Below are 14105 nucleotides of genomic sequence, written 5' to 3'. Positions count from 1 at the left end.
AGAAATGCTGTAGTACAAGATTCCTGCATCCTACATCCCCTTCCAACACTACAGTTCTGCAGTTCTACGGTTATGTTAACCAATAAATATTACTGTACCTCTTCCAGTCCGAGCAGGTAAAATTTAACTAATCTGAAAAGGGTAGGTGGGCATTAAGTAGAGTTCTAGTGAACCAAGAGTAGTCAATAGCTTCCCCCTCTTTACTCTGGGAAAAAAATGGCCTGATATTTTACAACTGCATCAGTAGTGGAACAGGGAAGCTTGCTGTACATTTTGCATATGGAACCCAAATTGATGCTGCACCCATATGCATACAAACTTGAAAGTAAGCCCTGCTGAATTCAATGGGACTTGTTTCTGATAAGCATGCATAGGATTGCATTGAGAATCTATTATTCACAGAAATAAGTTATTGTTTTTATTTGTTCTGCTTCCCTGACCACCTGAGGCGTGAAATCATAAAATTTGGTTTATAAGAATACTGTGTTGCTTTAAAAAACCCCCAAACCAAACAAACCCTAAACTCTCCTATAATGTTTGGCTAAGGAATTAAAAAAAAATCCTTGAAGACAATACAGAAACTGATAATATAAAAATGAATCTAGGTTTAGTTGCTAATTATTACATGACTCAAGTTAACTGCAGCAGGTGAATGGTGAGTAATAAATGTGAATCAAAAGTACAAATGAATATACTGTATGTGTAGTGTATATATGGGTGTGTGTGTAGGTGTATACATCGATATATTTGAATGTGTTATATATTGATACAGAGATGTACATATTGTTTACTTATGTTATAGTTTTCAGAAATACTGTATTGTAGTGTAATGTACTTAACTAAGCAGAGCTAAATAGCAACTTGTATTCTAGTCACTAGTACTATTTTATTTAAAAACACTGAAAAAGAAAAAGAAATACATTTATGGTCACTAACATTTTGATTATGAAACGACAATGTACAATTATTAACAAAAAAAAACCTCTTTCCCAAATGAATACACAATTTTGTTGCATTCATTTTCATATTTAAAGAGGGAGGGAAAATACTACCAACGTGCACACACACAAAAAACCTTCCACGGTTTTGTGAGGTGAGGGGAAAAGAAACCTACGTCACAAAATCATCAATGAAGCAAAAGAATTTTGGAGCAAAGAAACCAGTTGAAACAATTTCAGAGCCACCATGCTTCTAAAAAAGGCTGCTAATCTAACCCACTTAATAATCAAGAATAGTGCAAGTGTGGGGAGCAAGTTCTCAAATGCACAGAGAGTAGGTTTGAGATAATTAAAAAGTTAACAACTTTTGTCTTCATTTGATAATATTGGTCTGCTAGATTAAATTGGAACATTCATCCTTGGAAAGACACCGACAAAGGCCACATTGGTTTCAAGAGCATTAGCTGCTGATAGACAAGACATAGAGTGTGCATGTGCACATGCACCGCCACTATTCATTGTATATTACATGAAACGGGGAACGATCTGATCAATAGTGGGTTATAAACTGAAAAATGTGCCTCATAGTTACTAATTCCAGCAGTAGCATCAGACTGTTCATTCTCAACTCTCAACTTTGTTGAAGTGACCCTGAAATATCATTCTATTTCTGTGCTTGAAGTCCCTTACTGGCTTTTGACCTAGCTCTTCTGATATTACCAGATTGTAGAAGAAAGTAATATAGTGTTGCGTTGGGCACTCTCCACATGAGTTATGTGAACAGTTCAGTACAAGCATGTTAACACATGAATGTATAATAGGCAAAATCTAATGCCAATTCTTAGAATTTACCTGGAACTTATGTGGGCATACAACGAGATGTATGCATTTATCCTACAGAAATGGATTAGTTGCTGTAAAAAGTACACAAAGGTGTTAATATCTATGTATTTATAATGCAGCATGGAGTCGCTAGATGCCTACAGTCAATGCTCTGCTGGTAATTCAGAATTTATGGAACGTGGTCTACTCCAGCTGTACCACATCTCTTTGGACTTCTCAGCACGCTGTACCCCATTTCAATTCTCACCCCCTTTTTTGTGTAATACTTGAGGTGCTGCTACAAAAAAATATTATTCTTTATTGGCTATAGAGCTAGAGAAGGAAAGAGAGCCTTGTGGCGGGAGACAAAATGTCTAGATTGAGGAGGGCACAAACTGTGAACTGCTTTCCCGCAGCCAGAATAACTAACAACCCAATGGGGTAGAGGGAAAGTCCCACTAAGTTAGTTTTCTGCCAAGTCAATGCTACAGTATTATGCACACTTACTTGGAATAAGCTCCATTGGCCTTAGTAGCATTTCTTCCCCTAGTAAAAAGCATAGGATAAGGCAGCAAGTAGTCGATTTGTTGGACCACCTGGCTGCATCTCTAGGCAGAAATGGTGGGATCTGCTGCTTCTGACACACTTCCAGCTCATTGACTTAGACTTCCTTTAATGGCTGCAGCAATTGGCACCTCATATGAATATGAAAGGAGGGCAGAGGGTACCAAGCCAGCTAGAAGAGTGTTTGTGTGTATGTCATGATCATACCACAAGTGCTGCTACTGCTTGTGGAGAACCTAAGCACAAGTTCTCACAGTTCAGTTTGCCAGCCTGTGCACCTGCCTGCCACTGCTGCTCCTCTTCCTTCTCTGGTAAGAGACAAGGTGTAGAGAGTGCTCCTAAATCTTATCTGCCTCATGTTTCAAGGCAACAGAATGGGGACAGCAGGTATCTTTTTACTGTACTTCCCAGGAGCATAGCACAACACAAAGGAAAGGATCATCACCTTCTTTATAGTTATAAGTGATGCAAGAGAGGGAAGAATGGTGATTCTCGCCCTTTCGTTTTGTTTAGAAGACCCCTGGAGAGTCCTCTGTGCAAAGCAAAAGGATCACACTTCTGCAGATCACTTTCTTTTGTAACAGCCAGAGAAGGAGTGGTAGGCAGGGTACCTGTTTAAAGGTGTGGTTTCCTGGTCACAAGCGTTTTATAATTGAAGTGATTCTCCATAATCAAAATTGTAATCAATGCTCCCCTTTAAGTACAAAGGCTCTAACTCAGTTATAACTTACGTAATGAAGACCAGTCAGTTTATAAAATAGAATTGGGGAAAGCATGTCAAGTTTCAACAAAATACACATCTGCTATAATTATTCATGAAGATCACAGTTTGCTGTCAAACACTGTATAATGCCATATCTTAGAGATGGTGGAAATAACTCAACATTAGAAAAGAAAGTGATGATATAAATAGCACGTACTTCTTATGAACCCGCCCCCCCTTTCTTAGAAGTAGTATTCTGATATACACCTGACTAAAGAACAGAGTAGGATAATTGTACAGTATTCAAAGTGCTATACTTGTTTTGTTAGTAGCTGGTAAATTATGAGCCCTCTGGGAAAGCACTTTTGCAATACTGGTTTAAGGTGGAAATCGTCAATGCACTAACCACATAAGAGGCTGAAAACTATCACCATTCTTCTCCTACATTGCATAACTCAGTTGCAGACAGTCTCCATTGCTACTAGTAGTATTGTCAGACTAGTTGCTTCATTGTTTCACCCAAATTTAAGGATAATCTGTAATTTGCTGCAATGTCTAATTATTACCATGGTGCAATTGCATGGCTATACATAGAGCTTTTTGCAATAATTAGCAGAAAGATAGCAAACCAAATTCTGTCACTGGTAACACCTTGCTTTCAACATAGTATAATTCTAAAAATGTGAACTAAAGGCAAGCTTTGGCCCTTTTTTAAATATTGGAGACCAGTATTTTTTTAAAAAGGTAGTATTCTAGGATTATAATTCTGTTGCAATGTTTCTATTGCAAAAAAGAAATTTGCTAAAATGTACAATACTTGTTCCAGATCATATGTAAAAAGAATGGAAAAGTACGAAAATGGACCATTCTCTTCAAATCTATTGCAAATCATAGTTAGGGCCAAACGAACTAATTTGGCAGATCTGTGTTACTAAAAACAGACCTGTCCTAAGAGGGGTTGTGGGGCTCCTTAGCTACATGCCCCTTTATATTGGTCCCTCTTCATCTGCTTTCTATGTGATTGGAGAGATATATGATAACATATGCAGACATGACACTGGCATGCCAAATTTGGCCATTAGTCTTTCGCTTGCATTCTGAAGCCTACATTCAGATAAAGCAACTGATAAACAACGTATGACCAAACTAGGGATTTAGATTGCAAAATTAAAGATAACACCAATACAACTGAATTGTTTAACTTATTGTTTAAGTTTGTTGACTGACATCCAACAGGCACAGTGCAGTGCAAATAGATAGCAGCTACTGTAATAGTAGCACTAATACTTTCCAGCTGGTGGCCTCTTCACAGATAACCCTTGCTGTCCCACATACTATCACACAGTTTTAAAACAAAATGTGCAGCATTTCATACAAATGAATGAACATTTTAAAATAATATATATTCAACATAGGTATAAAAAAATAACACATTCCCTCTTTAAAGATTTTGTCTGTTTGTTTTAAGGCAGCAATCCTACATAAGGCTGCAATATAATTGCTTCCCAAATAATATTCTGTTTAATCTCACTAACTTCTTGGGTACTTTATTACAGTACAAGTATTTTAGGACAACCTTATGAAGCAAAAGTTAAGACTCCCATCAGTAGATGGAGTTGGGATAAATACTCATTTAATGGATAGCATATACTGCAGTGCTCCTCTGCTCCCTCTTTCTAAATATGTCCCCCCGCCCCCTACTTTCCTATCCGGCTATTTCATAAAGGTGCCACTGCAAGAACCAGACACAAGAGAGGAGCCATAGCTCAGTGATAGAGCACATTCTTTGCATGCAGAAGGTCCCAGTTTCAATTTCTGGTATTAGGTTGTAGGTTATAGGAAAGGCTGTTCTTTGCCTGAGACCATGCACAACCACTGCCACTCAAGAGGCAAAAAGTCAGACCTGATATGAAGCAGCTTCCTCATGGGAAATGGCATACAGGTGATGTTAGAAGCAAATACTTTTTCTTGAAGGGAAATTGGGAGCTTCAGGAGAGCTTTTAAACTTAAATACAGATTCCTTTCATTGGATGAGGGAAAGAGAACAAAAACAGTGAGAACAAAAACTTAACTATAGTCACTCAAAACAGGAGTTTGCTTTATGTTCTGAAGGTGGTGGCTGGTTACTACTCTTGTCTGCTGTCCTCCTGTATTATCAAAAGTGTTCTAGTAGATGCAAAAATGGCCCTTGTTTTTATGGGTAACTTATATTCCGCAGCCCCCGTGACAAGCACACTACTTCTATGACAAAATAAAAAAATTCCTTCCAGTAGCACCTTAAAGACCAACTAAGTACTTAGTTGGTCTTTAAGGTGCTACTGGAAGGAATTTTTTTATTTTGTTTTGACTATGGCAGACCAACACGGCTACCTATCTGTAACTGGAACTACTTCTATGAGTAATTTAATATCTGTGACGTTACGACAGAATTGAAAAAACAAGCTTTTAATTTATGTTGTAGAACTTATTTCTGATTTAGCTAATTACATGTTCTTTTCTCTTCTCAAATATGTTCATATTATTTATCTTCCTTTACTGCCATTTGCCACTTCCTATAATTGGTGTAGGGAACTAGTGTGAAAATGGGGGGGCGGAGAACCCAAACATTTTATTTTCTAGTTTTTGTCAGGACAGGTCCAGTTCTTGGGTAAACAGCACTGCTTGTGAAATTTTAAATGCTATTTTGATACCTAATCTAAACTTTATGCTTTCTAAAATGTTTTTGTGAAATGAATTTCTTTGCATCAAAAGTAAATGACAGTGTCCTCTTTAAAAAGCCATACAAATGGTGTTCTTAAATTGATCCGTTTTCAGATACCAAATGCCAAATCCAGTTTAAGTTCAATTCACCTACTACCTACAGTCACTGCCAAACAGCCTTGGCTCCTTGCCCTGTGTGCTAGTCTAAGTGACTGTAACACATCATGCCACCATCAGAAGCTCAGGGCATGCTAACTAGAAATCTCGAAAGCTTGGTCTTGGGAACCACAGTTCAGAATTTTCAATCTAATTATAAGCAGAACAAAAGCAATCAGTGTTTGTATTCACCTTGTAATTTGTTTGGCCTCACCCCAGATCTCCTTACATTTGCCATTAAATTTACCTGGTGGAGGCAATGAGAAAGGCTACTTGCTGCAGATTTGATTAGACCCCTGAACACTACAGCAGACTATATTCCACAGCCTTTATCATCACTACTGCCGGGTAAAGGGAAACAGTATGGTGGAGAAAGTATGGCAGAAAAATGCAAGAATTCTGTATGTCACAGGACCCCTCTTTTTTTCCCCTTGGCACTGCTTATTACAATTTGGAATGATCTAAAATGAGACAGAGAGCAATGCAGCTGTACATGTTACCCAACCTGAAAAGAGAACGAGCATGTTTTCAGACATGAAAACACGTAGCAAAAAGCAGGAATGCAAGTCATCCTCTTTTCCCATATAGTACACTGTAACATGCAATAAAGCACTAAGGTGCCAATCCTACTCCCACTTACCTGGGAGTAAGCCCCATTGAACTCAATAGGACTTCTGAGTAGACATGGTTAAGCTTGCACTGTGGTTATGTTCTGTGAGGACATAGCTTTAAACTGTCCATTCTCTATAACCTGAACACTACCTGGCATGAAATGGGCAGCAGTATGTGAAATAACTCCTGTGGCCAGAGAATAATAGCATCATTTACCTTATATGCAAACCAGGGTTTTCCCCATTTCTCAGCAAAGAAACAAGGCTCGACCTGGGTTTTCTATTCTTCATATATCCAAAGCTTTCAGTGACTATTTTAAAGAATATAAAAAGGAAGATTATTTTAGTGCTGTTATTGAGCCCTTTAGTAATTAAATACGTGGAAGTTCAGTTAAGTTCAGTGCAAATATATTTAAAACATAACAAAAAAAAAAATACAACATGAATTGTTTTATAGAATTATTCAGTGCCAAAACGAACACTGGAACCATGAAATTATTAGGACTTTTGGATTGTGGCGACCTTTGGCAATAAGCAATAAAGTTTCTAAAGTAAAGAAACTAGGATTCGGTAAAGCTAGAAAACAACTATATGGAATTTTTGTATACTGCCAATTATATTGAATTTTTTTTAAACCAAGGAGCTGTAACAAAACAACGTGTGCTTAAGCCCCAACTACCACTCTTTGTTAGATTGGGAATATAACGTGGATCTTGTATGTTTATACATGCTAGAAAGGAAAATATTAAAACCATATAATTTTGAATTTTAGTTTCTTTAACAGTAATCCTTGTGGCTTAATCTGCCTATGTAGAAATAAATTTAACTGCAAGAGTGGTCTGAATCACTGGTTTCAGTAAGGACAGACAGCTTTGGTGATGCTCCATTATCTTCAGTACCTGCGTGCGCTTTACATATGAGTGGAGTTCTGTATCTACACAACATCCCTAGAAAGCTTTTGGATTGCATCTCTCTAAACTATGCTTGTACCCATGGATAGGTACCATCTAACTTAATACCCCTTTTGTATTACTTTAGTTTTGGAAAAGAGATGTTGTGTAAATCCAGAAGGCAGTAGCAAAACTTAATTCAAAACTACATCTTTTTAGGTATTGTGTGTAGCTAAATGTACAAAACTGCAGACACAGGAACATAACTTGAATCTCTGGAAATAATTCAAGTTCTAGAATTGCTCTTTAACAAATCAAATCTGTATTTAGATAGCTTGTCACTCAATTTAAATTTCATAAATCTTATTTACCTAATTCAGACATTTACAGGTGGTAACAGCTTTCATGGGTTGAAGTGGTGCAAGTGTCTCTATTCTGCACCATTCACTGGAAGAAACATGTGATTCAGGTGCTCCATTGCTAGGACAGGAGACGGGTAAAATCACATTAATGGATCAGCTGCACATAAAAGTCTGCATGGAGCATACAAAATATATATTATTTCAGTTGTGTGGGCAGGGTGTTGAATTACTCTTCCTCCAATCAAAGCCTATTCTTGCCTAGTAAATGTCTGAACCATGTCATAATTTCTGATGGGCGTTTTTCATTTGTGATTGAGCATCAGATTACTATATATTGATATTTTAATACAGATTTTCACTGCAGAGATAGTACAACGAAGATCAAAAATACTGATTCTAAACTGCTTCCCCATCACTTTCCCAAATACTTGTCCCTCTTTTGACACCTCAATCAAATTTATTATTAGGGTATTTTATCGTATTCTTTCCCACCTCTGTTATTGACAACTACCTTTTCTACTCATGTGAATAAATTTGAGATATTGCTTAAAGTGAATTAAAGAACATTATCTTTGTACTCAGTGAAGATAATGTTCTTCCAAAAGACACTGTCATATACTTTTGTGCACTTCCTGATCTTTCTCTTTTCATTCTGATGCGGCTATTTTTTGCCTTTAGTTTGTGAATTACTACAATGTGAGTCAACATTTATAATCTCAATCTTAAACACATTTCCCTCAGTTCAGAGCCCAGTGGGGATAAAGTTCCTATACAGGGACTTTCTTCCCTTCAGCTTGTTTAGAACTGGGATGTCATGCATTTATTGACTAGTGACAGGGGCAGCATCTAAATTGCTTAAATAATTTATAAGAACAGTATATATCCTTTCACTTGTGCCAATAATCATTTTTTAAAAAAGTTAATGTTGAAACAATGTCATCTTTGAAAATATTGTCATGATATTGTAATAGTTATCATATGTGATAGGCTGTCTCATTGCAACTGGTTAGGATCAGAAAACAATCATATACAAACTGTGGCTACCTAGAAATCTGACAATATCCCCTAACTATGCCATTTCATCCCAGATAGATTATAGACAGTAAAACAAACGTTTTCACCCCAAGGAATAGTGAAGATTTAAGTATTAAATAAATAAGAATAAAGCTGTCTAGCATGGAGGAGTGTCTCATAAAGTCCACAGACGTTAGTAATTCTGTCACTGTAATTCTGTTACGTGGAGTAGGTCCCACTGATTTCCATGGAATTTATTTCCACATAAGCATGCTTAGGAATAGTCTCAGCAAATTTGGTTGAGAAAGGGATACATTTAAAATCCATCTAAGTATTTCCTCTTTGTCTCTTCTTTTACATATTATTGTACCGTATTTTTCGCTCCATAAGACGCACTTTTTTCCTCCTAAAAAGGAAGGGGAAATGTCTGTGCGTCTTATGGAGCGAATGTGTGGTCCCTGGCAGCAGTGGAGCTGGGAACTTTGGTTCCTGGAGCAGTGGGGGCGTGGCATGTCACCTGTGTGAGCATCCTAATGGTGGCGCCCGTGTGAGCATCCCCCGCTGAGCGTCCATCTGAGGGACTCTGTGACTTGCATGAGAGCAGCCAGGAGCCAGCGCAGAGGGGGAACTTTCTCCCTCGTGCGCTCTGTCAAATTGGGACGGGGAGCTCCTGTCAAGCAATATATTCGCCTCTTAGCTGCCAGATGGCCATGTATGTCTGAAGGCTCTGAGGGAGACGTTGCCCAGAAATAGAGGAAACGGGTCTCTTTATCCCTTGGATGACCAAGCAAGGCTGGCAGGCAACACTTTTGGGTTTTGTTTGCAAGGCGAGGCGGCAACCTTCACTTTTGCTCTGTTTTTGTTTTGCATTTTTATGTTGTGATCTTTGGATGGAGGGCAGTATACAAATTAACAACACCTGATCTAGACAAGCTCTCTCTCTCCACCCCCTCCTCCAGTGTCCTCTCTCCTGGGGAACTGTTGAGGCTTAATGCCAGGCCACAGAGAGAGAGAGAGAGAGAGGTGCTACCGCCCAGGGAGATAGATGTTGTGGCTGGAGAATGAGGCTCATTGAAAAGAGCGGCTGTGGCTGTTGGTGCAGCCACCAGGAATGCCGATGAGTTCAGTTTTGCTGCTGCTGCTGCCTTTGGAGGCAGGCTTACTGAGCTGCAGGCGCTGTCCCGTTGCCAAGTTCCAGTGGGAGAAGGTGCGTCTTATAGAGTAAAAAATACGGCACTTTGCTTGGCCTAGAAATTACCGCACAGGACAAATGCTTACGAGATTTGTCAGACATTGGTCCAATTCAACTAGGCACTAAAAGCATGTCAGTCAACCTTGGGTGATAAATTCTCAAAAACTCCTCTAGGAAGATGTTAAAACTTAGGGGACCACCTTGCATCAATAATAAAACGAAATGAAATGAATTTCTAATGTATATCCTGCCTGCCTTATTCCACTTTGGGCCACACCTTTCTGTACCTATCCAAACTTTAATATCTTTGCAGATGAAAAATAATGAAGATGAGCTGTATTTGTAAGGAAAAAGAACAATCATGGTATCTTAGTAACTAAAGAGACTGGATCCTTTTCTCATTTATGGAAGATTAAAGACAGAATAACAGGATGTGTTAGAACAATCTTCATACTTTGCCCACCTAGGGACTTCAGGACTTATGAGCAAACAAATACTCCCATTCCAAAGGCCAGATAAATAGTGTTAAAATCTTGCTTCTGAAAACCAATTTCCTTTCATCAGAACCTTAGATGAAAATCAATTAAAAGCCAAATAAAACCAAAACTTCAAATTCAGAACAGCTTTTCAAGTGACACTACAAGGCGGGCAGAATATGATGGAGGGGAAAATCACATATAATATCACTTTACTCCCAGACTGCTATTTTCAAACTACTAAAAAGCACAGAGAAAAATAACAGAAAAAGGTTGATACGTTATCTTTTGTTGAAACAAGACATCAGGATCACCTCGTTCTCTTTTCCCCTCTTGCTAATTGGAAGTAGGATTCCTAATCTGAACAGTCTTTATCTACAATGATATATATATATAGATATAGATATATATGTGTGTGCGCGCGCATGTATAAATATATATGCATATATTTATACATGTGCACACCATACACATATATATTCAGCTATGTAACTGAGCAGATATTAGTGGCAGTGTATGCAAAACAAAAGAGAAAACAAAAATTACTTTTAACAAGGTTACACTTTTGTTTTTTTTGTTTTTTTACACAAATACTGTGGTAAATATATTTTTTAAAAAAATCAGCACTCTATCTGGTAAACACCACATCTGTCCCTCTATAAAATTTTGAATTAAAAAAAATCTTGAGAACTTTTTTTTTAGTTACTTCCCACCCACTTTCTACGTCACTTTCCTCCACAAGAATAAATCTTGATGCCTTTTAAAAAAACAAAGAAACAAACCCACCCCCAAAGATTGTGGGAGCTAATCCTTTTCGTGTATCTAGAACACTAGGTGGGGAAAAAAATATTGAAATCTTTTCCTTTTGCTGTTTCTCTTTGATATTTGCAAAAGTCCCGTTGATTGTGCTGAGGCCCATGGCTCAGCAAAGACACTGAATAAATTACATAAAAAGCCAGCTTTGCTCACCTCAATTCTTACTTCATTGTTCCTAGCTTTTGATGAAATATGGTGTTGATGTTAGTGGGGAGGAAAGAAGTTGGGAATCATGAATCAGAATGTGTGGAATGGAACAGAATCCACAAGAGGAACCTATTATTCTCCTTCCCCATCCTGCAGGGACTCCACACCATCCAACCCAAACTCCCTTGCCCTTCTCCACAGCCCTTTTTTAAGATAGCAAGACTAATGGTGGAATCCAATAGGGCTCATTTTCGGTGGTTGCTGCTCAACCATATGGTTCTATTCCACAGTTTTAACTGGATACTGTGAAGTCCAAAGCGGTCAGAATTGTGAATCTGTCCATTGAAACACTGTAAGCGGTGTACTTACGACAGTAGGCCTTGTAGATTTCATAACATATTTCTCCTCTAGTTGTTGGGGGTTTTTGTGTGTGTAGTGCTCTTCACAAGTGACAAAGAAGATTTTTTAAAAAGTTTTTTTTTGTAGTAAAGAAGGGTTGTATTTAGAGGCCAGTAGCTAGAGATCCAACCAGTAGATCTCTTGAAGCACTATCTGGCCTTAAGGCCACCATCAAAGGAAGGCTGAGCTAATTACTATTCACCCAGCTTCCAGAAATGTAATGTACCAGCAGGCAAAAAACAGTTCTTCATGTAGTACAAAAATGAAATGAAAATAAACAAACAAAAAAGTAAAAATGAAAAAAAAAATATTAAATTCTAGTGCCATAGCTTTTTGTTGTTGTTTCTCTGGTTGGGCTTTGTTGTTGTTCATAACAGAATAGATTTTACTTATCCATCTGAAACATGCATCCTCATGTGGTCATTGAAATGCTCAATTTGGTCAAACTTAGCAGGACAGACGGAGCAGACGTATGTGGTTCCCTCTGCGCAGGCCATCACTCCAGTGGGAAGAGCCCTTGCACCAGTGCCCGTTGTGCTAGGTGTTCCATTTGTGGCACTATGAAGAGCCACGTGTCTTTCGAGCAGGGTCTTGTGTGAGAATTTTTTCTTGCAGATGTAGCATTCATAGGATTTCTCCCCACGGTGGAGCCGCATGTGCACATTTAGGGAGCTCTTCTGGGTAAAACGCTTGTTACAGATGCTGCATTGGTAGGCTCTGACACCGGTGTGAGTCACCATGTGTTTGATTAGGTAATCCTTTAGGGAAAAGGATCGCCAACAAATGCTGCATTGGTGCGGCTTCTCACCTGCATAATAGCATAAGGGGAGAGGAAAAGATGGGGAGAAAGAGAGAACCGTGGAGAAAAAAAATTAACACTGAATAAGGTCTCTAATGAATTAGCTAGTTCTTTTTGTTATAATTATAGAACAATGGTTAGGGAGGAGAGCTTTCTTGGAAATCAGTATCTACTTTCATTGTATGTGATATTTTTTCTCTCTTACTTCAATTGAAGGTGATAACTCATTTTCTCAACAGAAAATGAACACAAATATAAAGTAACTTGGCCAAAATGAAGATTTGTGTGGTTTCTTGGCTTTCTCTTGTCAGTATTGTTTCAGCCTACAAGAATTGTTGGTTTGCTTCACTAGATTTTTGTTTATCTAGCTAGCTAGCAATTTTGAATATCAGTTAAAACACTTTTTAAAATCATGTTAATAAAGGGGAATATATTATTCAAAACATACAAAACCTTTCTGTTAATGCCAGTGCTTTGTTTTCTTAAAAAATGTTTCGGGGGTACTCTCATTTTCCTACTCATATTGAAATACTGCCCCTCAATGAGGCCAAACTTAGATGCACAAAATGTTTAGGGGTATGTGTACCCCTGTGTCCCACCAGAAAAAAGCACTGGTTAATACATTTCGAAGTTAACACCATGCTAAAGGTTCAACCCACTCTGTGCAGCACACAGCAGCAACTGGTAGCTACTTTATAGCAAGGCATCAAAAATGGAATTAGGGGATTATGCCTTTGCTGTAGCTGCATCCATAGTGAAGTATGAGACATACCCGCATTTTTCGCTCTATAAGACGCACCAGACCACAAGACACACCTAGTTTTTGGAGGAGGAAAACAAGAAAAAAAATATTCTGAATCTCAGAAGCCAGAACAGCAAGAGGGATCACTGCGCAGTGAAAGCAGCAATCCCTCTTGCTGTTCTGGCTTCTGTGATAGCTGCGCAGCCTGCATTCGCTCTATAAGATGCGCACATATTTCCCCTTACTTTTTAGGAGGGAAAAAGTGAGTCTTATAGAGCAAAAAATACGGTATATGTTAGAAGTGACAGTTGGTGAGGTGTGGCACCATCTCCTAATATACTATACCGGCCCCTGCACCTTGCTATAATTCCCTTTGGTATAATTTATCTTCCCAACCAAATGGACTATGATGCTTCTCTTTACAGGTTAAGGAGACGCTTTTAAAAGTGTGTTTACACTGAAAGTTACATTTTTCACTTTGTAGCTTTCAACAATGAATTTTCGCCAGGTAAGTGACTATATTAATTTCCTGGCCAAGAAATTAAATTGCAAAATAAAGTATAAAGAGCAGGAGTCCCGTATCACCTTATAAACTGGCAATGTTTGGTGGCCTGCTTTTTCATAGGCTAGTGCCCACTTCTCAAACTTATCAGTTTTCCAAGCTAGGTCACTGAAATTTTCTTCCCACAAAGATTGGAAAATGTATACTTTGGGATTTATTTTTATCCAGGATTCATGATGAAACCAGTTTTTGGCATGAAAGATCCTACATTT

General features: G+C 38.2%; 1 protein-coding gene across 14 annotated transcripts in view; it reads right to left on the bottom strand.

Annotated features, from left to right (window-relative positions):
* Positions 1 to 14105, bottom strand: part of ZBTB20 (zinc finger and BTB domain containing 20) — a 504516-nt gene that overhangs the window by 14182 nt on the left and 476229 nt on the right. For 13 of the 14 annotated variants that reach the window (XM_079973673.1, XM_079973666.1, XM_079973667.1 and 10 more), the window contains one exon: positions 11761 to 12598. In XM_079973673.1, the coding sequence (XP_079829799.1) occupies positions 12180 to 12598 (419 nt within the window). In that variant the 3' untranslated portion in view covers positions 11761 to 12179. Of the gene's footprint in view, positions 1 to 5418; positions 6806 to 11760; positions 12599 to 14105 lie in introns of those variants that run through there. The other variant, XM_079973671.1, reaches the window with a different exon arrangement.

This window comes from Podarcis cretensis, assembly GCF_951804945.1.
Source record: "Podarcis cretensis genome assembly, chromosome: 4".
In the NCBI taxonomy this organism is placed as follows: Eukaryota; Metazoa; Chordata; class Lepidosauria; order Squamata; family Lacertidae; genus Podarcis; species Podarcis cretensis.
This window is presented reverse-complemented; position numbering and strand designations above follow the sequence as displayed.